Source organism: Musa acuminata, chromosome BXJ1-4 (genome assembly GCF_036884655.1).
Source record: "Musa acuminata AAA Group cultivar baxijiao chromosome BXJ1-4, Cavendish_Baxijiao_AAA, whole genome shotgun sequence".
Classification (NCBI taxonomy): Eukaryota; Viridiplantae; Streptophyta; class Magnoliopsida; order Zingiberales; family Musaceae; genus Musa; species Musa acuminata.
Window position 1 is genome coordinate 32,481,480 of NC_088330.1, and position 23,413 is coordinate 32,504,892.

Consider the following 23,413-nt stretch of genomic DNA (forward strand, 5'->3'; position numbering starts at 1 on the left):
TTTCCATCCCTCTTTCTCTCACACGGCTATATGATCACTACTTCATCACATTTGCTTGCGTCGAAGACCATCAAATTCCTATTCCATTCATATACAAGCGTCCAAGTGGTATAGTAAATCCCACTGCACCAACAACTTTGGAGGTTTTGCTCCTTCAGCCATTACTGCGAGCTCTGAGCATTAGCATGTGAGAGAGAGAGAGAGGAAGCGGGATTAATTGCTACCTCTTGGCTGGCACAAGAAGACGTAAATCTAATGTGTTGCCATAAAACGCTAGGAGAAGGGCTAGAAGATTGAGTGTGGAAAGTTTTGCCTTGTGAATTGATGTGTTGTATAGCACTCGAGAGCCTTTCAATTACAGGAGTCCACTACTGAAAGGCACTTCAAAACATTTCAGCAAAGAAGTCCTCCAGAAGTTGTTCCCACTGCATGGCACAGACAATGGGATGGAGGTCCATAAGCAGGACCATCACTAGTTGTCACTTGTGCCATTACTGCATGAATTGCAATAAATAAAAATTTGAAGCTTTGTACCACCTTGCTGTGCATTCTTGTTGTGTCTACAGGTGCTGCTAGACTGGACTGGCCACTTCCAGGAAATGTGGGTACAGATTGGAAGGTTTTTATCATCGCATATGGCACAAAAATTAATCAAGACAGACGTGAAATATGATGTTCCTTATGGTCATATTATCGTTTGGATTCCATCGACCTCATCTGCTTACATATAAGAGAGGGATTTCCACCCTGGTTGCTCCCTGCAGGAACTGTATAACCTGGTAATGCTTCAGGAGGCGTGCAGTCTTTTCTGTGCACTCTGCAACAACGTGACATTGATACGAGAGACGGATCATCCAAATGGTTGGATACGCAATGAAGTGGACTATGTTATTTGTAGTCACAGATGCCGATGATGTGAAACCCACAAGATTAAGTGTTGTGTTGGGGTGTGGAGTCAATGAGGGCAGTAAATGAAGGAATCTTTGTCTGAACAACGACGATATAATGGCAGGCATCTACGTACATAAATGCGCTGCCATCTCATGGCACTACGTTCCATTTCAGTCCTCTCTCTCTCTCTCTCTCTCTCTCTCTCTCTCTCTCATATCCATCACGCAACACTTACTCTTCTCCAGCTACCTCTTCTGCTGTATTTAGTTCTTCTACCTAATCCCTAGAGCTACATGTGGTTTGAGTGAAAGAGCGAATACAACCCGTGCTGAACGCATCAGCACTCAAAAAACCGGTCTCTCCACCAAAGAGAGTTTTTAGTTGATCGTGCCCAGCCGACCAACCAATCAACACATCTATTTTCTTCCCTGTACACATGAGAGATATCTTTAGCTCTAAACTATTTAAGCAATGACGATGAGTTGAAGCGATCTAATATTCCAAGAGTTACATTTGCAAGAGCATATTGCTAAAACAATTACTTTCACAGGGTTAATGTTTGGTTTTCACTGTATGACGAACCTCAAATTCCATGACCTAAACTTGAGCATCAATTTTTGTCACAAGTCTCCTGGTCTTGTTTCCTTTCCACCAGGCTTGACTTCATGAGGCATCTCTGTTTCCATCCATTTAGTCCAACTGCAGAATGCACATCAAGATGAAACAAGGCATCACAAAGGAGGTATGGATGGATCACTCTGTGTGCAGCTTGCACTTGTTGGTGTTGATGGAATCATTGATAATTTATTTCACAGTACTCTGATGAAACAAAACACTTGTCCAATTGGAACACAATTGTTCAAAGAAGCTTGCAGCAAAAGACATCTGCTCAATAGGAACCCAATAGTTGAAAGAATGTTGCAACAAAAGATTTCACCACTTCTCTGCTTGATTATATATAATAAGCCTGTTTTTCTTGGGAAAAAAATTTAAAAGATATTAGAAAATCAACTCTTATCTATATCCAAGAAGAAAATCAAATTTTTTAATCACAAGACCCATAATGAGATTAATGACAACCCTTATATAGTACGCTACAACTCCTCTTGTATACTCTCTCGTATGAACCTGAAGAATTTATATCTTTCTTTATCCTCCTCTCTAGAAAACTTAAATAGCATCTTCTCTACCAAAAACATTCAAAGTATTCCTTAAATCTTGTTCTATGTTTCTCTCTCTCTCTCTATCAAAATCTAAAGATACATAAGATATTTATAACAAAAATAAATCTAAATTTTTAGAAAATTTTTATTTCACAAGGACTCTTTCTTTCTCCCACTAGGATTTTTTATTCTCACTGGCTCCAGAAATCTTAAAATACTTATCAGTTTCAATAATTTTATTGTTCTCAATCTGGCTAAAAGCTGATGCACATTTGGACACAAAAGAGAAATATTAGAACTGCACAGAGTTGACTTTCAACTCAATACTAAATTGACTATAACTTGTAATATAAACCTACACATTTTATATAGGAAAAGAATGCTTGTATCGATTTTTTTCATGATTAACTACTTAATGACATATCCATGCTTATATAGGAAAGCTAAACTTTATGAACTTCACCTTCCAGGAATGTTATTTGGTTTTTAGTTATGGTTATATACGGAGCTAATCAAGTCAGGAAACAGAATCTGAAAGATAAAGGTGCCATGAAAGCGCTAATTACTTCAGTTTGTTTTGGACAACAGTAAATTACGAACTAAAACAAAAGCATTACCAAAAGATTCTTCGAGCTCAAGACAAGATGGTGCAAAGATGGAGCACTCAAGATGTCTTTCCTGCATACCTCTACCTCAACAGATACAATAGAAATCTAAAGAACTACCAAATTGTAATTTGTAAGGATTTCTCTTTAGACTTACATTGCTTGTCCTCCAAATAATTTGAACTTTATTAGGACTCAACTCTAATACGTATTATAAACATAAAAGGAAAACACTACCAAGGTATTCTTCAAGGTTAAGGCAAGATGCTAAGACGATGACCTTTTCGTTCCTCCTTGCCATCGTTGCAATACTGCTACTAAGAACAGGAAGAAAGCCTGAACATAGAATTAGGTTTCAATCTCCGTAAGGGTAACATGATAAACATGTGAATTTAGACTTGGATCCTTCGACACAAGTTTCATGGTGTACTCTAAAGTTCAATCGAGGGAACAATTGTACGTATTGGAAATAACGTAAAAACTCAAACAGGCTGCGTTGCCTGCAGTAATGCCTAATCAGACAACAACAATATGTTAAATAATATGTGCAGTAAAGCCAATCTTTACCACGAAGAACAAAGAAGTTGAACATCTTCTGCATAATAAATTCTTTACATGGCGTACGGTTTTGACTATTAATCTTTCTTCTCGTACAATTAATTGATGATAATTGGAGCAGCAATTTACCCACCTTTAATCTATGAAAATTGTGTCATATTTCTTCTGAAAAAGAAAAATTATTATAAAAACAATTAACAAAAGAGAGAAAAAGCAGCACCCAAACAGATTCAGAGCATCCATGCAACATGAGACATGAATTGGAGTCAAGAAACACCTTCGTTGCTTCTCTTCGGACTCAAGAAGGCCACCTGCAGATGAGGGAAGCGTGAAGAAACGAGGGAACATGGCGCCGTCAGGATGGGGTTCAGCACTTGCCGTACTTGTGCCAGCAGAGAAGCATCACCACGCACCGCCGCAGGATGTAGAACCTGGACCGCTTCTCCTTCGCCACCGCGAGGCAACCGACCTTGTCCGACGCCGCGTCCTCATCTTCTCGCCACCGTCTGCCGCGTGCCCGCCTCGCCCTCCTCGATGCGCACTGGCCCATACGACGACGACAGAGCGAGCGCACGCAGGAGGGAAGCGCTCGTCTCGCCTCTGTTCCCCTGGCTTTTCGCCTTGGGGGAGAAGTCGTCTTCTCGTTATTACTGATAGGCTCCCGTACAATGGACGGTCCTGATCGTCTCTACGAAGCCGTAGGCCTCACGATTTTGACACGTTTATGGTCGTGTCGGTGGGGATGACCACCACAATAATACTTTCTTTTACTTTTAACTCTCCCCGTCCAATTACGTGCTTCGTGATTGGATGCATTTGTGCCCCGTCATGCTCTAAAGTCAAATCATATTTCATATTTCATATTTCTTTGTGAATATCCAACAAGAATTAATTAATAAAAATAATATATGTTTAAGTAATATTTTCTAATATACTAAAGCAATTATCATCTTTAACTAGAACAAATTTTCCCAATCAAAGGACAAAAATATAAATTTTTTCCTTTACTATATCAAAAATAATAATTACATCATGAAATTAGTTTTTTATTTTTATAAAAAAATAAAAATTATGTAGGTTGATTCTCCTAAAAAATAAAAAGAAAACCTAATATCCTAAAACGAGCATTTGTTTTTATTTTGATTGAAAATTTGAGAAGTGGAGTTAGCACTCGCTAAAGATAATAATATTATCTTGCACTTTTATCGTATCCCCTTTCACTTGATCTTACCTAAGAGCTTCTGTATAGAGATCTAATGCCTCTGCCATTCAATCGAAATAGAATATTATTATTATTTTTTTACTTGTTTCTTACCTTACGATCGAATTGTATTGATTTGCTCTAATTGGATTACAGTCTCGAACATATTATAGAATTGTGATGAAGGTTGAAATTCCAAATTTAATAGTTGTATTATATTTGTTACAAAAAACAAATGATACTTTTTTATATTTTTCACTTAAATTTTACGATAATTATTATATTTATTAAAAATATTTATATGTGTGAGATGAAAAGAGATATCTTGAATACATATTCATATATGGTTGATGATTGAATAAGTCATATTATATATATTAGGTTTGAGTCATAACCTAAGAGCTTAGGTTTTTGGGATGAATTGGTATCTAACTTAATATATATTCATTATAATTAGAATGATTTGGATTAATCGTTATAAAATTTTGGTATAAAAACAAGATGAATAAAATTTTGATTTGAATGAGTCAAAATTAAAAAACTATTAAATCATTCGATTTAATTGAATAAAGATGAATAAATCACTCCATAACATCAAAAAGATACGAGATCAAAGCTTAAGCTAAGGAAAAGATTCTAAACCCACAGTTGAATTAAAAAAAAAAATATTTAAAATATTCATACGTAGCAGATTAAAAAAATATATCATTAGAGGATAGTCCTATATGATTATATATTTTTATTTATTATATATCTGGGCCATATAATTTTTTCTATAAGATTACATATATTCATTTATTTTATTTATTTATTAATTTAAATAAAAAATATGTATTCACTCTTGAATAAGTATCAAAAATATTAAAGGAGTAAATTTATCACATAATATTCGATGGATTTTTGAAATATAAATTTACTAAATAATATTTATGATAATATATATTTAAAATATTATTTTTATCTATTATTTATCAAACATTCATAATATTTTATAATTATATATTCACTCAAATTTTTTTTAGTATATACTAAAAATACAGTTTTACCCTCCAAAGCAACCTTCTACTTCTTGTGGGATAACGTGCCCCTACTTAAGTCGCGGCGCTTCGGATCGTGTGAGATTCGTTTCTTCAGTCGCGGTAAAGTCCGCGTCACATTCCTGATCGGAAACGGGTTTTCTGGTTCCTTCTCCCTCTGATCGACCATTAACCTCAATAGCAGACGAAGAAAGCCATGCGCATAATGGAGGCACAAAAGGGACGCAGTAGATATGAGAATCAAAGTCAGGAGGACTACATCACCAACTTGTGCAAATCCAAACATTTCCATGGAGGACTACATCAGACCAATCTTTCTACATACAGATCATAAAGTTAGACCTCTCCGAACCTTCCAAAAGATCGGTACTCTATACAAATTAATGTATACATAGCCCACCAAAAAAAGCACGAACTTCAATTCTCCTCCGGTATGCTTTGGAGTGCAGGCATCCACCCGCCGTTCCGACGCTTCCCGCTCTCTGCTCTCTTCATGTGCCGCCTGCGCAGCGCATGCAGCAACTGCTCCAGGCTCGGCGGCGGCGGCAGCAACGTTCGACCGCGACCGCCACCTGCATCGCTGCGCTCCCCGCTCAGCGACGCTACCATTACCTTCAGCTCTTGCTTGCTCATCACAATCTTCAACCGCACTACTCCGTCGCCTTCCTCCGTGGAGATGACCATTCCACGGGTAAGCTCCTCGACGGCCTCCTCTGCCGTGACCCTCGGGCTCCCGAGGCAGAAGCACTTCCGGAGACCATGGCCACGTCTGCTCTCTCTCATATTGGGCTCCATTTCCATCAGTCTCCGGTAGAAGGCACTTGGGTTTATATAGAGGGTGGCGTAAGGCTAATTTGTGAGAAACGAATCTCAAATAAAAGAGTGAGAAGGTGCATGCAATTATTAGGCATCCAAAATGGTCTCACCTCACATGGTCTTCATGCGTTGAATACTACGAGTCTAACATGTGGTAGACCCAAATGGGTGAAGCATTAAACGTTACCAGGAATCAGGTAGCATAACATGGGAGGTTGTGACTACTTGACTTCATGTAGGGCCAAACATAATTCAATGCTGGATTCTACCGACTCCACATGCGCTACGCGACGCTTGCGGAGACCGCCAACCCAAGTTATGAGCGAGCCTCACGCCATGTCTTCCTGTTCATGCATCTAACCATCGTACATTGCACAAGGTTAGGCCCGCCCTAAGATTACAAGTATCTCACCACATGACGCTGCAGTAGTATATATGAAGCAACCATCGAAGTGTCTGAGTTCATTGACATTTGTCTTGTATGATGCGTTATCATCGCTGTAGATGATTGCGTCTTCCAACATGCTATTGTTCTACAAGGAAAACTCTTCGTCCTTGTTATTTTGATTCTCCAAATGGGGTATGGATACGTTACCTACCAATGTTGGAAGTTGGAACATCTACGTTTATGGATGTTGGTTGCCCAATGATGAGATTGGCAATGGGTCGGTCATATGCCACCAAACCGAGTATTTATTAGTATACATGCATCTAATCATGGCTTGATTGGGTGCAATGAGTACTCATTGGTCTTCTCATGATTGACTTACATAGTGTATGTATAGCATGGGAATGAATTATGAATTATCTTTTAACCATCTACAAATCTCATTTCTCCTTTACGATGAAAATTCCCAACTAGAATGTTTAGAGATGGTGATTATTCGTATTTGTGAAGTCTGCCATAATATTTTGTTTTGTTTCATTTTCTGTGTAGCAGAGCTGAATACACTTCATCTTATGAACCAATGGATTTCAAATCAGAAAGCAATCATCTGGTACAACAGGCCAAGGGGACATGAAAGAAACATGTTTAAAGTTATGCAGAATTCCCATCCATTTAGAGATAAGCTGTCACTGCCTACTTCATTTCCTTACATGCTTAGCAGCTGATTAGAAATAGTCACATTATATTCTCATGAACTCATCATATCCTGTTAGAATAGGAATCTAATGTTCTCTACAAATGGAAGAAAAAGGATGAGTCATCACAAAGGAAAAGATATCAAAACGAGATTGCTTTTGTTGTGTTGATCTTGATCTGATCCCCAACTTTAAAGAATCTCCTGACGCCAACCATTCCTTTAGGGAGCTGTCTTCCCCTGGATTCTAAAGTTCAGCCACATTTTCCATGCCACCGGCCGATAGATGATTCTTTCTTGAAAGCGATACTTTCAAACGATTATTTTTTAATCTAAGGTAATCCGAATGAAAATTTGATCTTTTTAATACACTTGGATTCACTTTAAAATGTAAGCCTAATCCGATTAGCACGCAAGGGTTAATATAAGGTGAATTCTTGATAGTTGGAATCGTTTTGGTTAGAACCACTCTACCCCAAGTTTGTAGGATTTATGGTAGTCTTACGTCGATGGAGGCATGTTTGTACTGATCTTTATTTTTGGATGTGGCGGCAACAATGACAGTTCGTTCTCGGCAGCTGACAATTAAGAAGCAACGTGTTCCCGAGCTCACTTATGGGTAACTCCCTCTTCCTCGAAGCCTTCAGAATATCTATTTATTGGATCTTCTTTCTCGTGTCGAGATCGATGTGATGGGATATAAAGTGAAATAAATTTTTATATATGAATAAATATTAACAAGCTATAACACACAACAGAATTAAATAGAATCAAATATAACACTAAGATATATGTGAAAAATCCCTCCAATATAAAGGATAAAAATCATTGGACAAACTAGAGATAATCCACTATAAGAATAATGAATATACAAATCTCAATCTTTTGCCCAAAACCCTAACAACAATCATAAGAGAATAACTGGGATACAAAGATCGTGTCACTATAAACAAAATTTTAAATTCTCCCTAATTCTTTCCAAGTAATCACAGTAAGAATTTACTATAGATTTAATCTAACCTGAGATGAAAACATTGCTAGATGATTGAGAACAGTCTCTCTGCGTTGTCCTTGTTTTCTTCTCTTTCTTTCTCTTTGGATTTCTATCTTTTTCTCCTCCTTTTTGTTGTTGCCAAGATGTGCCCTACTGCCCTCGTTGGTGCCCTTTTATGATTATTTTCGTAGCCACCACACCCCCCCTTAATATGAATTAGGGTTATGTTAAGTGGGGGTGAGCTATGGGCTGATAAAGCCCACCTTGGGTTGAATGTGGGCTGTCAGCCCAACAACCTCCCCCTTCAGCCCATAAGGGAAGCTGTCCCAAGACTCCTCAATGTGAAGCCATGCCGACCAACTGTCGGCATATCTCCTATCTTTCTTTTGGTAAGGTCTTTGTCAACATGTCTGCTCTGTTGTCATCTTTGTGAATTTTCTGAAGCTGCAACTACTTATCTTCACATACATTTCGAATCCAGCGGTATCTGACATCTATATACTTTGACTTGGAATGAAACATTGGGTTCTTACATAAATGGATAGCACTTTGGTTGTCACAATGCACCACATAATTTTTCTATTTTAGCCCCAACTCTTGTAAGAATTCTTTCATTGATAATATTTCTTTGCATACCTCTGTAGCAGCAATATATTCTGCTTCTGTGGTAGAGAGAGTAATACACCTTTGCAACCTAGATTGTCATGACATAACTCCACCTGCAAAAGTAAGTAACCTGAAGTGGACTTTCTCGTATCTATATCTCTTGTCATATCTGCATTTGTGTAATCTGTCAACACAAGTGATCCACCTCTAAAGCTTAAACAAATCTTTAAAGCTCCCTCTGAGATACCTCAAAATCCACTTCACTACTGCCCAGTGTTTTTTGCTTGGATTTGCAAGAAATCTGCTAGTAACACTAACTGCATATGTGATATCTAGCCTCGTACATACTATTACATACATTAAATTTTCAACTGCTAAAGCACAAGGAACCTTTTGCATTTTCTCCTTCTCCTTATCACTTGATGGACTCTGTTCTGAACACAACTTAAAGTGATCTGCAATAGGAGAACCAACTGGTTTTGCATTGCTCATACTGAACCTTTCCAATACCTTCTCGATATATTTCTCTTGTGACAACCAAATCATCTTAGTTTTTCTGTCACAGGAAATCTGCATGCATAGTATTTATTTTACTGGCCCCATGTTCTTCATTGTAAAAGACTCACTTAATTCCTTCTTCAACCTATCAATTTTAGACATATCTTTCTCAAGAATAACCATGTCATCAACATAAAGTAAGAGAATAATAAAATTCTCATCAAATCATTTGATGTACACTGATCTGAAGTCGTTCTTTTGTATCCATTTTCTATTATAAATGAATTAAACTTTTTTTACTGAAGCTTGCTTTAGCCTATACAAGCTCTTCTTTAATTTGCAGATAAAGTTTGCTTTACCTTTGACTTTGAAGCCTTCATGTTGCTCCATATAAATTTTCTCCTCCAAATCACCATGAAGGAAAGCTATCTTTATATCTAACTACTCAACCTCAAAGTCCTGACTAACAGCAATACTAATAGCAACACGAATAGAAGATATTTTAACAATAGGAGAAAATATATCTTCAAAGTAAATACCTTTCTTTTGATCAAAGTCTTTCGCAACCAATCTAGCTTTGTACTTTGATTGAGAATAATATTCTTAAATCTTCAACATAAAATATGGTGGATTTGTACAACTGAACTTAAGCATGAGAATGAATTATGAATTACTTTTTAACCATATACAATTATCATTTCTCGACGGAAATTCCCAACTAGAATGTTTAGAGATGATGATTATCTGCCTAGCAGAGCTAAATACACTTTATCTTATGAACCATGGATTTCAAATCAAATGGCAATTTGGTACAATAGGCGAAGGGGACATGAAAGAAACTGGTTTTGAGTTGTGCAGGATTCCCATCCATTTAGAGGTAAGCTATCACTCTCTACTTCATTTCCTTGCATGCTTACCAGCTGATCATGACCTCATATCCTGTCAGAAGAGAAATATAATGTTCTTTCCGAATGATAAATAAGGGATGAGTTACGCTTGTCACCACAATTGCACAAAGGAAAAGATATCAAAATGAGATTGCTTTTGCTGTGTTGATCTTGATCTGATCCACAACTTTAAAGAATCTCCTGACGTCAATCATTCCTTGAGGTCTTGTCCACCGGCCAATAGATGATTCTTTCTGAGAGCGATATTTTCTAACGATTATTGTATTTTTTTATTTTTTTAATACACTTGGATTTAGTTTATTAATTCGATTGACATGCGAAGGTGCCTCAGAGTTTATTATATATTAGACTCTTTAAGCTATTAAGATTTATGATAATATTTTAACATAAAAAAATAAAAAAATATTATCTTTTATAATTAATTATTTTTAGTATTTCGATTCTATGTTTTCAAAAGTAATATCGAAATCTTGAATTTATGAAAGTGAAACATTAAGATGCCAGTTAAAAATTTTAAAAGAAAAAAATTTATTAGAACAATAGATTTAAATATCTCAGATCTCAGTATAATAAAAGTATAATTATAGAATGTAATATAGAGCTTATTTAGGGTGCGGCGGGAACAATGTCACATCCTTCACGCCAAATGACAATTAAGAAGCAACGTCTTGCCAAGCTCACTGATCTATATCTCCCTCTTCCTCGAAGTCTCCTGAGAATATCCATTCCTTTGCGTTATCCGGCAGCAAACTTTGAATCTTCTTTCCCGCGTCGAGATCGACAGACAGCTCAAGGAGCATCGAGAAAAGAAGGGGGAAAAGGAAAGTAGAACCAGAGGTGGAGGAAGAAGAAAGGTAGCAGAACCGACCTCCTCCTCCTCCTCCTCGTAAAGTCTATTTAAAACCCATTAGAAATCACCCAGCAGCCGAAACAAGAAGACGAGAGTCGCAGAGGAAGACGAATCCCGAGCGCCAATGGGGAATCGCAGAGGAAGACGAATCCCTGTCAAGCCTCGACCTCCGCCTCCACCCGCTGCCTCCCTTCCAAAGAGTGATCCTTCGAAGCCCAAACAAGCACTATCCTCCGTCGGCAGAGCACCTTCCTCAGCCAAGATCGGACCGGTTCTGGGGAATCCCATGGTCGACGTGAGATCCCTTTATGCGCTCGACAAGGAGCTTGGCCGCGGCCAATTCGGGGTCACCTACCTGTGCATGGAAAAGTCGACAGGCCGGAAGTACGCTTGCAAGTCGGTGTCGAAACGCAAGCTTGTGACCAAGCGTGACATGGAGGGCATGCGCAGGGAGGTGCTGATCCTGCAACACCTCACCGGCCAGCCCAACATCGTGGAGTTCAAGGGCGCATACGAGGACAAGTACAGCGTGCACCTCGTGATGGAGCTGTGCTCCGGCGGGGAGCTCTTCGATCGGATGACCGCCAAGGGAAGCTACTCGGAGAAGCAGGCGGCCGCTGTGTGCAGGGACATCGTCAACGTGGTGAATGTGTGCCACTTCATGGGCGTGATGCACCGGGATTTGAAGCCGGATAACTTCTTGCTGGTGAGCAAGGACGAAAATGCTGAGCTAAAGGCTACAGACTTCGGACTCTCCGTCTTCATCGAAGAAGGTCTGCTCTATCTATACCATAAAAAGAAAAAAATGCTACTGAGCGATGACGATTGCTGGGCATCAACTTGCTTGCTTACTTCTCCATAATCTAGCACGAACTCAATCTATTCCCTGTGCTACTGATTTCCACAAAGATGATCCTTATATCAACTACTACGTCATAAATTTTCACAAACTAAAAGATCTATTTAGCCAACATCCTTGAGATTGAAGTCCGCTTTACCTCTCCTTAGGTTCTGGTTCACCCTATGTTTTCCTGAGATACAACTGTGGCAAGCAATAGGACAACACCCCTTACATGAGCTCCACTTAAATCAAAGATATGTTAGAGAAAGCACATCACACATAATGCAGCTGCAACATTCTGCTAAATTCTAAGCCATTTAAAATGTGTGTCCAGGTAAAGTCTACAAAGATGTGGTAGGAAGTGCATATTATATTGCTCCAGAGGTGTTACTGAAAAACTATGGAAAGGAGATTGATGTATGGAGTGCTGGGGTCATACTGTATATTCTCCTCAGTGGTGTGCCACCGTTCTGGGCAGGTATCTACCACAGTTACTTCTGATGTGATCCACTTAACCATTATTTGCTTTTGACAATTGTTACTGATGAATCTAAGCGGGAAAAATCCATGCAGAAACGGAGAAAGGTATATTTGATGCAATATTACAAGGGTACATTGATTTCGAAAGTCAACCATGGCCAAAAATATCCCGTGGTGCAAAGAACCTCATCAGAAAGATGTTGACAAAAGACCCCAAGCGGAGAATTACTGCTGCTCAGGCCCTTGGTTAGAATCTCATATCATTGCATTGACAATACAAAGATGAAGCTTAATTTCTTCTGTTTGTAATCTGTTTGGATAAAGCAGAGGACCCATGGCTGAGAGAAGGTGGTGAAGCATCAGATAAGCCTATTGGCAGTGCAGTTCTTACCAGAATGAAGCAATTCAGGGCTATGAACAAGCTAAAGAAACTTGCGCTGAAGGTAGTACTTTTGGAATATTTATACAGGTTTTTCTCTATATTAACTGCTGTAGTTTTGACCTAAGATGCCTTCTTGAGTGATCAAGATAATCGCAAAGAATCTTTCAGAAGAGGATTTAAAGGGATTACAACATACGTTTAATAACATAGACACCGATCAGAGTGGCACGATTACACTTGAAGAATTGAAGACTGGATTGAGAAGGCTGGGATCGAAGCTGACCGAAGATGAGATCAAGCAACTCATGGACGCAGTAAGACTGCAATGCAATCTCCTTTTCCTATCACCTGCACCAAAGAACAGTCTGAAACGCTCGTTTTCTGTCACAGGTAGATGTAGACAAGAATGGGACTATAGACTACATTGAATTCATCACTGCAACGATGCATCGCCATAAACTAGAGAAAGAAGAGCATTTGTTGAAGGCCTTCGAATACTTTGACAAGGATCATAGCGGGTAAGAACTCAGTTCCTGACTGCAGCACAATCACCAAACATTTTTTCTTTGAAAAATGGCACCCAACAAAACAGACGTTCATCAATCGAGGTTGTAACAATGGATCTAATTGTTTGATATCTGCTTTCTTGAATTCTTCACCAGGTATATTACAAGAGACGAACTGAAACATGCCATGTCACAATATGGAATGGGTGATGAAGCAACCATCAATGAAGTACTTGATGATGTTGATACTGATAAAGTAAGTGATTGTCTCCCTCTTGTGCATTACTACCTACCTGAATGTATACCTGAGCCCTTACAAGAGCAAAAATATATGTTACTTCTTCACAGGATGGTAGAATCAATTATGAAGAATTTGTAGCAATGATGAGAAAAGGCCACACATAATTCTGGAGAAAGCAGGAGACAAGCAACTTGTTTTCCTTCGAAAATACAAATAAAATCCATCCCAAAATAAAGTGAGAGGCTCTGAATGATCAATAAAGCATTGTGTATGTATCCGCTAAGCAAATACTGATGTTTCAGATATGTGTAAATTTCAGAAATGAATCCAGGATGCTGATTTCTTGTGTAAGACCAATTATGATTGGAAGAATTATAGCGTATCAATTGTAGTGCTGTCTTCCATTGAAATTAGAGCTTCTAAATCATGAATTATGTCTTACCTTCTTTTACTTCCATCCCTTTCCTCTTTCAATGCTACCAACCACATTCCTTCACCCATTTCTTTTCCTAACAGTTGCATATCATGTCAACGCTTGATGCAATGTATCTAATCTGTGTTCACTAAGATGATCCTTCAAGGTTTGGTAGAAGATTCATGTCACCACCTTCCTGTTTAAGATCCATGCCCTTGTTATATTTCCTCATATTAGAGTTACTGAAGATGGTTTTCTTTCAAGCCTTCAGTAAGCTTGGTAGCAGTCATACCCCTGGCAAAGCTTGCTACACGTTACCCCATCACTGAAGTTGATGAATACTCCTGTTTTTGTCATCTCTACTCTGTTGTAGACCAAATGCTAGAGTCGTTCCACACGTTTGAGTCAACTACTGATGGTTTCCTTTCAAGCTTTACATTAACTTGGCAACATCAATATTTATGCCAGACCAAGCTTCTCTATGTGACTAATCTCCAAGTTGGTGAATGACGACAAAGTTCTCTAACCTAATCAACAAAGTTCAAAGGTTTCTTTTCTTCTTTTTCTTTGCCTTGGAGTTGATGATGATGATGTATGTCATATGGTCTAACCAAGGTTGGCCCAGCTCTGCAGAGTGTTAAGAGTCAGGTATCTCTTTCACAGAGGAAAGCAGCTCAACATGCACTATGGCTTTATAAGATAAATATACCCCAAGTGCAGATGAGTGCTCTTAGATTGCCCTCCATGGAGAGTCATGATCTCTTTGAGACCGGAGGCAACAGAGGATTGCCTATAGATGCAATTGGGACATTTCAAAGGTCGAGATTGCTCCTCAAGACAATGTGGATGCAACAGGTGACAAGGGTATAGGAACTATCTCCGTAACATTATTATTTGACAACATATTCTAATAGTGTAATTATTATTTACTTCTTTAAACTCTAAGATATAGCTTTTGATCCAAGATGAAAAATGTTGCTGAGGTACTATTTCTATTGTCTAAAGTTTCTTGTTGCTATGAATATCCTTTTGTTATAAGTCGAGCCGTGCTTTTAATACTTCCATTTATATTATAATTTATTTTGAACATTCATTTCAATCCAATAATTTGTTTTTCTTTCGGCAAGTCAATTAACTTATAGGTTTCATTCCTCTTAATTGACTTGATTTTTTTTTTATTTATTATCATTCATCTTTTTCAATTGCTTATGTAAAACTTGTAAAACTTCTTGAAGGGGTTTGATCCAAGAAATCATCTAATAAATTTGAACCGTTATTTATTATTATTTTCTTTCGGCAAGTCAATTAACTTGTAGAACTTTTTAGAATAAGATATATTATTTGATTATGTGAAGTGTCTAGTTTTATTACAATATGAATTTATTTTTCACATTTATTGTTCTCCAAATTTTAACTTACTATTTCATCAAACATAATATTTCTATTAATAATAATTTTACCACTAATAGGATTATATAATTGATATACTTTGAATTATAAGTAATAACTAATTAAGATGTATTTTTTAGATTTTTTATCAAGTTTATGATAGTTTTATGAATTTACCAAAACATCAACAATACAACTAAATATTCTTAAATAACTTATACTTGGCTTTATACCATATCTAGCTTCAAAAAGAGTTTGATTTATAATAGTTCTTGTTGATGAAATATTCAATAAATAAACTATTTGCATATGTTTCTACCAAAAACTAATTTGGAAGATGTTTTCTCTTAAATAAACTTCTTGATATTTGAATGACACTCCGATTCTTACGTTCAACTATACTATTTTGTTATTAATTCTCTATAAGTATAATTTTTTTCATAAAAATAATTAAACTTATTAAATATAAATTCATCACTTTTTTCTATTTAAATTGTCATTATGCATTTACCATTTTGCCTTTCCATAAGTGTTTTGATTTTTTTAAATTATTAAATATTTCAAGTATCAGTTCTAAAAAAAAACCCAACTCATGCGGCTATAATCATTAATAAATAATAAATAATATTGAATTCTACCAAGTGATTTTATATTCATTGATCCTTATAAATCAACATGAATTAATTCAAAGGAACTAGATACTCTTTTTGCTTTTTCAATGGGAAATGATTTCTTACTTTGTTTGTTATAAATACATCCATATCTTAAAATCATTTATTTTTTGACGTAAAACCTTAAATCTTTAATGCTAATATATTCATATCTTAAATATCATAAATTAGACTCATTTCTTTGAGTTGTAATAAGAGTATGCTTTTCAAAACATTAAATGCAAACATTTTATTTTGAGTCATGCAAATATTTAATGTAATCAAACTAGATTTTTTTATCTTTAATAGTATATGAATCATCGTCAAATATGATTAAATATCTATCGTTTATTAATTATCCAATAGCCAACAAGTTATATGATAAACTAGAAATAGAAAAAAAAAATTATCAAGGTATTTTACACTTATCTTCACTTCAATTATTTGTTTCCCTTCCAATTAGATTTATTTGTCTATCTCTAAATCTAACTTAAAGATATCTAATCTTATGTTTGATATATAATTGGAACATCTGCTATTAACAATATACTACTTTCTTTATTTTACTTTTCTCTTTTCTAACTAGCTATCCTGACGTGGCCAAACTTTTTACAATGGCATTGAATACTACTCTTTAATTTTTTTATTATAATTTAATTATTTTTGTTCATCATGCCTCACAAAATATCCTCTTCCTCTTCCATTTTTTCTATCAAATCCTCTTATGTCACATTTTGTTTCTATTGATTTTTTTATTTTTTTTTTCTTTTGAAATAAAAGACTCTTCCTTAATCAAAAATATTTTTTTTTCTACTTTTCTAAAGTGATCTTTTGAATCTTGCTCGATAAGCTTATAAGGAATCCATTAATTCATCAAATAAGAAAAGTAGATAATTAACTAAACCCAATACATATGGTTGAATGGACCCAAGGTGCATTCGTACAACGTGCATAGCTAAAGTTAAAGTGTATTTGGACGAATCAATCCAAATTGCATTCTAATAATATGCACAACTAAATTAACCCACAATGCATTTTAACATTGGACATAGCCAAATTGACTCGGAGCGTAATTGATGATAAGCTTTGATGCCAGTCGTAAGTGTATTCTAATACTTCATTGCTATATGAACGATATCTCAACATTACATGACCAGCACTTTAACATCTCATGGCACACCTCAATATCACATGACCAACACATTGATAACATGTGATCAAAACCTCAATGTTGTGATCGACACATGACCAGCACTTTAACATCTCATGGCACACCTCAATATCACATGACCAACACATTGATAACATGTGATCAAAACCTCAATGTTGTGATCGACACGACGACCATATTTAAGTCCAAAAGAAACATACTACCTTCTTTATAATCAACACCTACTGCAAATGTGAATCTTTTTCTCTCTAAAACTTAAGTTGAATCTTTCAAACCCCTTTTTTAACTTAAGCATAAAAAATGATCTTATCAAAAATACCCTGAATATAATTTTATATATTTCGATATAGTTAGAGACAAATATGAATGGTGTGGACTGGAATCACCTTAGGACAAGAGCCGAAGGTTCCTGATTGATTCTCAGTAAGCATCCGACTCAAACAACATAAAACTGATTTAAGAGTTGTTTTCTCATGCATGTGTTCAACCATGTTAATTTTAAATGTCTATTGCTAGATGTCATCTTAATTTTGGAAAATTCATCTTCTTTACTCGTCTCATGTCAGCACACCAGGTGTTTGTTGATTTGCCGTAGATGTGCTTGCTCCAGTAGATGAGGCCTCTAGCTGCGCAATTGCAGAAACAACACACGGGCAATGATCGTTGCTTGCGAAGGTTAGTTTTCTAGTAGTGATGTCTGTAGTAAAGTTCGACACTATAATTTACTACCGAGTAGTGGGCACTTTGCTAGCAAAATGTGGTGGACTCTGTAGAGCAGGACAATGAAGAAGGCTATGTTGTAGATTTTTCACTGTAAGTTAAGCATGAGAAATGAATTATGAATTACTTTTTAACCATATACAATTATCGTTTTCTCCTTTATCTTATGAACCATGGATTTCAAATCAAAAGGCAATTTGGTACAATAGGCGAAGGGGACATGAAAGAAACTTGTTTTGAGTTGTGCAGGATTCCCATCCATTTAGAGGTAAGCTATCACTATCTACTTCGTTTTCTTGCACGCTTACCAGCTGATCATGAACTCATATCCTGTCAGAAGAGAAATATAATGTTCTTTCCGAATGATAAATAAGGGATGAGTTACGCTTGTCACCAAAATCGCACAAAGAAAAAGATATCAAAATGAGATTGCTTTCGTTGTGTTGATCTTGATCTGATCCAACAACTTTAAAGAATCTCCTGACGTCAATCATTCCTTGAGGTCTTGTCCACCGGCCAATAGATGATTCTTTCTGAGAGCGATATTTTCTAACGATTATTGTAATTTTTATTTTTTTTAATACACTTGGATTTAGTTTATTAATTCGATTGACAAGCGAAGGTGCCTCAGAGTTTATTATATATTAGACTCTTTAAGCTATTAAGATTTATGATAATATTTTAACATAAAAAATAAAGAAAATATTATCTTTTATAATTAATTATTTTTAGTATTTCGATTGTATGTCTTCAAAAGTTATATCGAAATCCTAAACATCAGAATTAAAAATTTAAAAAAGAAAAAAATTTATTAGAACAATAGATTTAAATATCTCACTTAAAGATCTCAATATAACAAAAGTATAATTATAGAATGTAACATAGAGCTTATTTAGGGTGTGGCGGGAACAATGTCACATCCTTCACGCCAAATGACAATTAAGAAGCAACGTCTTGCCAAGCTCACTGATCTATATCTCCCTCTTCCTCGAAGTCTCCTGAGAATATCGATTCCTTTGCGTTATCCGGCAGCATACTTTGAATCTTCTTTCCCGCGTCGAGATCGACAGACAGCTCAAGGAGCATAAAGAAAAGAAGGGGGAAAAGGAAAGTAGAACCAGAGGTGGAGGAAGAAGAAAGGTAGCAGAACCGACCTCCTCCTCCTCCTCCTCGTAAAGTCTATTTAAAACCCGTTAGAAATCACCAAGCAGCCGAAACAAGAAGACGAGAGTCGCAGAGGAAGACGAATCCCGAGCGCCAATGGGGAATTGCTTCAACAGAACCTACGAAATTCCCATCACCTCCGGCCCTGTCAAGCCTCGACCTCCGCCTCCGCCTCCGCCTCCACCCGCTGCCTCCCTTCCCAAGAGTGATCCTTCGAAGCCCAAACAAGCACTATCCTCCGTCGGCAGAGCACCTTCCTCAGCCAAGATCGGACCGGTTCTGGGGAATCCCATGGTCGACGTGACATCCCTTTATGCGCTCGACAAGGAGCTTGGCCGCGGCCAATTCGGGGTCACCTACCTGTGCACGGAAAAGTCGACAGGCCGGAAGTACGCTTGCAAGTCGGTGTCGAAACGCAAGCTTGTGACCAAGCGTGACATGGAGGACATGCGCAGGGAGGTGCTGATCCTGCAGCACCTCACCGGCCAGCCCAACATCGTGGAGTTCAAGGGCGCATACGAGGACAAGGACAGCGTGCACCTCGTGATGGAGCTGTGCTCCGGCGGGGAGCTCTTCGATCGGATCACCGCCAAGGGAAGCTACTCGGAGAAGCAGGCGGCCGCTGTGTGCAGGGACATCGTCAACGTGGTGAATGTGTGCCACTTCATGGGCGTGATGCACCGGGACTTGAAGCCGGAGAACTTCTTGCTGGTGAGCAAGGACGAAAATGCTGAGCTCAAGGCTACAGACTTCGGACTCTCCGTCTTCATCGAAGAAGGTCCGCTCTATCTTTACCATAAAAAGAAAAAAAAATGCCACTGAGCGATGACGATTGCTGGGCATCAACTTGCTTGCTTACTTCTCCATAATCTAGCACGAACTCAATCTATTCCCTGTGCTACTGATTTCCACAAAGATGATCCTTATATCAACTACTATGTCATAAATTTTCACAAACTAAAAGATCTATTTAGCCAACATCCTTGAGATTGAAGTCCGCTTTACCTCTCCTTCGGTTCTGGTTCACCCTATGTTTTCCTGAGATACAACTGTGGCAAGCAATAGGACAATACCCCTTACATGAGCTCCACTTAAATCAAAGATATGTTAGAGAAAGCACATCACACATAATGCAGCTGCAACATTCTGCTAAATTCTAAGCCATTTAAAATGTGTGTCCAGGTAAAGTCTACAAAGATGTGGTAGGAAGTGCATATTATATTGCTCCAGAGGTGTTACTGAAAAACTATGGGAAGGAGATTGATGTATGGAGTGCTGGGGTCATACTGTATATTCTCCTCAGTGGTGTGCCACCGTTCTGGGCAGGTATCTACCACAATTACTTCTGATGTGATCCACTTAACCATTATTTGCTTTTAACAATTGTTACTGATGAATCTAAGCGGGAAAAATCCATGCAGAAACGGAGAAAGGTATATTTGATGCAATATCACAAGGGTACATTGATTTCGAAAGTCAACCATGGCCAACAATATCCCGTGGTGCAAAGGACCTCATCAGAAAGATGTTGACAAAAGACCCCAAGCAGAGAATTACTGCTGCTCAGGCCCTTGGTTAGAATCTCATATCATTACATTGACAATACAAAGATGAAGCTTAATTTCTTCTGTTTGTAATCTGTTGGCTTGACTGGTTCATTATACTGATTACATTCATCGTAACTTGGATTTGTTTGGATAAAGCAGAGGACCCATGGTTGAGAGAAGGTGGTGAAGCATCAGATAAGCCTATTGACAGTGCAGTTCTTACCAGAATGAAGCAATTCAGGGCTATGAACAAGCTAAAGAAACTTGCGCTGAAGGTAGTGCTTTTGGAAAATTTATACAGGTTTTTCTCTATATTAACTGCTGTAGTTTTGACCTAAGATGCCTTCTTGAGTGATCAAGGTAATCGCAGAGACTCTTTCAGAAGAGGATTTAAAGGGATTACAACATACGTTTAATAACATAGACACCGATCGGAGTGGCACAATTACACTTGAAGAATTGAAGACTGGATTGAGAAGGCTGGGATCGAAGCTGACCGAAGATGAGATCAAGCAACTCATGGACGCAGTAAGACTGCAATGCAATCTCCTTTTCCTATCACCTGCACCAAAGAACAGTCTGAAACGCTCGTTTTCTGTCACAGGCAGATGTAGACAAGAATGGGACTATAGACTACATTGAATTCATGGCTGCTACGATGCATCGCCATAAACTAGAGAAAGAAGAGCATTTGTTGAAGGCCTTCGAACACTTTGACAAGGATCATAGCGGGTAAGAACTCAGTTCCTGACTGCAGCACAATCACCAAACATTTATTCTTTGCAAAATAGCACCAAACAAAACAGATGTTTATCAATCGAGGTTGTAACAATGGATCTAATTGTTTGATATCTGCTTTCTTGAATTCTTCACCAGGTATATTACAAGAGACGAACTGAAACATGCCATGTCACAATATGGAATGGGTGATGAAGCAACCATCAATGAAGTACTTGATGATGTTGATACTGATAAAGTAAGTGATTGTCTCCCTCTTGTGCATTACTACCTACCTGCATGTATACCTGAGCCCTTACAAGAGCAAAAATATATGTTACTTCTTCACAGGATGGTAGAATCAATTATGAAGAATTTGTAGCAATGATGAGAAAAGGCCACACATAATTCTGGAGAAAGCAGGAGACAAGCAACTTGTTTTCCTTCGAAAATACAAATAAAATCCATCCCAAAATAAAGTGAGAGGCTCTGAATGATCAATAAAGCATTGTGTATGTATCCGCTAAGCAAATACTGATGTTTCAGATATGTGTAAATTTCAGAAATGAATCCAGGATGTTGATTTCTTGTGTAAGACCAATTATGATTGGAAGAATTATAGCGTATCAATTGTAGTGCTGTCTTCCATTGAAATTAGAGCTTCTAAATCATGAATTATGTCTTACCTTCTTTTACTTCCATCCCTTTCCTCTTTCAATGCTACCAACCACTTTCCTGCACCCATTTCTTTTCCTAACAGTTGCATATCATGTCAACGCTTGATGCAATGTATCTAATCTGTGTTCACTAAGATGATCCTTCAAGGTTTGGTAGAAGATTCATGTCACCACCTTCCTGTTTAAGATCCATGCCCTTGTTATATTTCCTCATATTAGAGTTACTAAAGATGGTTTTCTTTCAAGCCTTCAGTAAGCTTGGTAGCAGTCATACCCCTGACAAAGCTTGCTATACGTTACCCCATCACTGAAGTTGATGAATACTCCTGTTTTTGTCATCTCTACTCTGTTGCAGACCAAATGCTAGAGTCGTTCCACACGTTTGAGTCAACTACTGATGGTTTCCTTCCAAGCTTTACATTAACTTGGCAACATCAATATTTATGCCAGACCAAGCTTCTCTATGTGACTAATCTCCAAGTTGGTGCTTCTCGATGTGTAGCACAACAAAGAAAAAGAAAAACTGTGAATGACGACAGACTACCTTCTCTAACCTAATCAACAAAGTTCAAAGGTTTCTTTTCTTCTTTTTCTTTGCCGTGGAGTTGATGATGATGTATGTCATATGGTCTAACCAAGGTTGGCCCAGCTCTGCAGAGTGTTAAGAGTCAGGTATCTCTTTCACAGAGGAAAGCAGCTCCACATGCACTATGGCTTTATAAGATAAATATACCCCAAGTGCAGATGAGTGCTCTTAGCTTGCCCTCCATGGAGAGTCATGATCTCTTTGAGACCGGAGGCAACAGAGGATTGCCTATAGATGCAATTGGGACTTTCCAAAGGTCGAGATTGCTACTCAAGACAATGTGGATGCAACTGGTGAGAAGGGTTTCTTCTGTTGATAACCTTAGCATGCACTGCAATTAGTCCGAGAGAGATTGGTTTGGCCAGTGACAATGGACTCACCTTCATTTCAGAAGTTACAGATTGGAGAAATGGTGAGGAAGTTACCCCCATTTGACTTGCATTCATAGTTACCCCCTCATCTGGCTCTCGTGCACTATGTAGAGGGGATGTTTTGTTGAAATGGACAAGCTTTCGTCTTTCTTCGAGTATGATGACCTAATTTTTCTGTATACCCTCTTCTTAAGTTTGCCTTAGAAAAAAGGGCTTCAGTAAGTGGTAGTGAGATATTGCCTATCCTCCGAGGCTGTGCAACCGTAAGCTAAATAATATCTCCTTTCTTTATCGATGTGTCTGTTATTGATCGGGCCCTAACCTTCTCACGCTGACTTGGCTAGCAC

At 37.7% G+C, this 23,413-nt stretch overlaps 1 protein-coding gene and 1 pseudogene across 1 annotated transcript; one reads left to right on the top strand and one right to left on the bottom strand.

Moving 5' to 3' along the window:
• Positions 1 to 1,417: 1,417 nt before the first annotated feature.
• Positions 1,418 to 3,873, bottom strand: LOC108952952 (small polypeptide DEVIL 17-like). The gene is made up of 2 exons (XM_065181014.1): positions 3,495 to 3,873; positions 1,418 to 1,590 (listed from the first exon to the last, which is right to left on the bottom strand). Exon 1 carries the CDS (start codon positions 3,765 to 3,767, stop codon positions 3,585 to 3,587), a length of 183 nt encoding a protein of 60 aa, XP_065037086.1. The 5' UTR covers positions 3,768 to 3,873; the 3' UTR covers positions 1,418 to 1,590; positions 3,495 to 3,584.
• Positions 3,874 to 11,113: 7,240 nt separating this feature from the next.
• On the top strand, positions 11,114 to 22,062 carry LOC135653434 (calcium-dependent protein kinase 29-like; annotated as a pseudogene).
• The last annotated feature ends 1,351 nt before the right edge of the window (positions 22,063 to 23,413 follow it).

Bases quoted from the DNA above. Each gene is read 5' to 3' on its own strand.
- LOC108952952 (XM_065181014.1), bottom strand. From the start codon at position 3,767: ATGGGCCAGTGCGCATCGAGGAGGGCGAGGCGGGCACGCGGCAGACGG.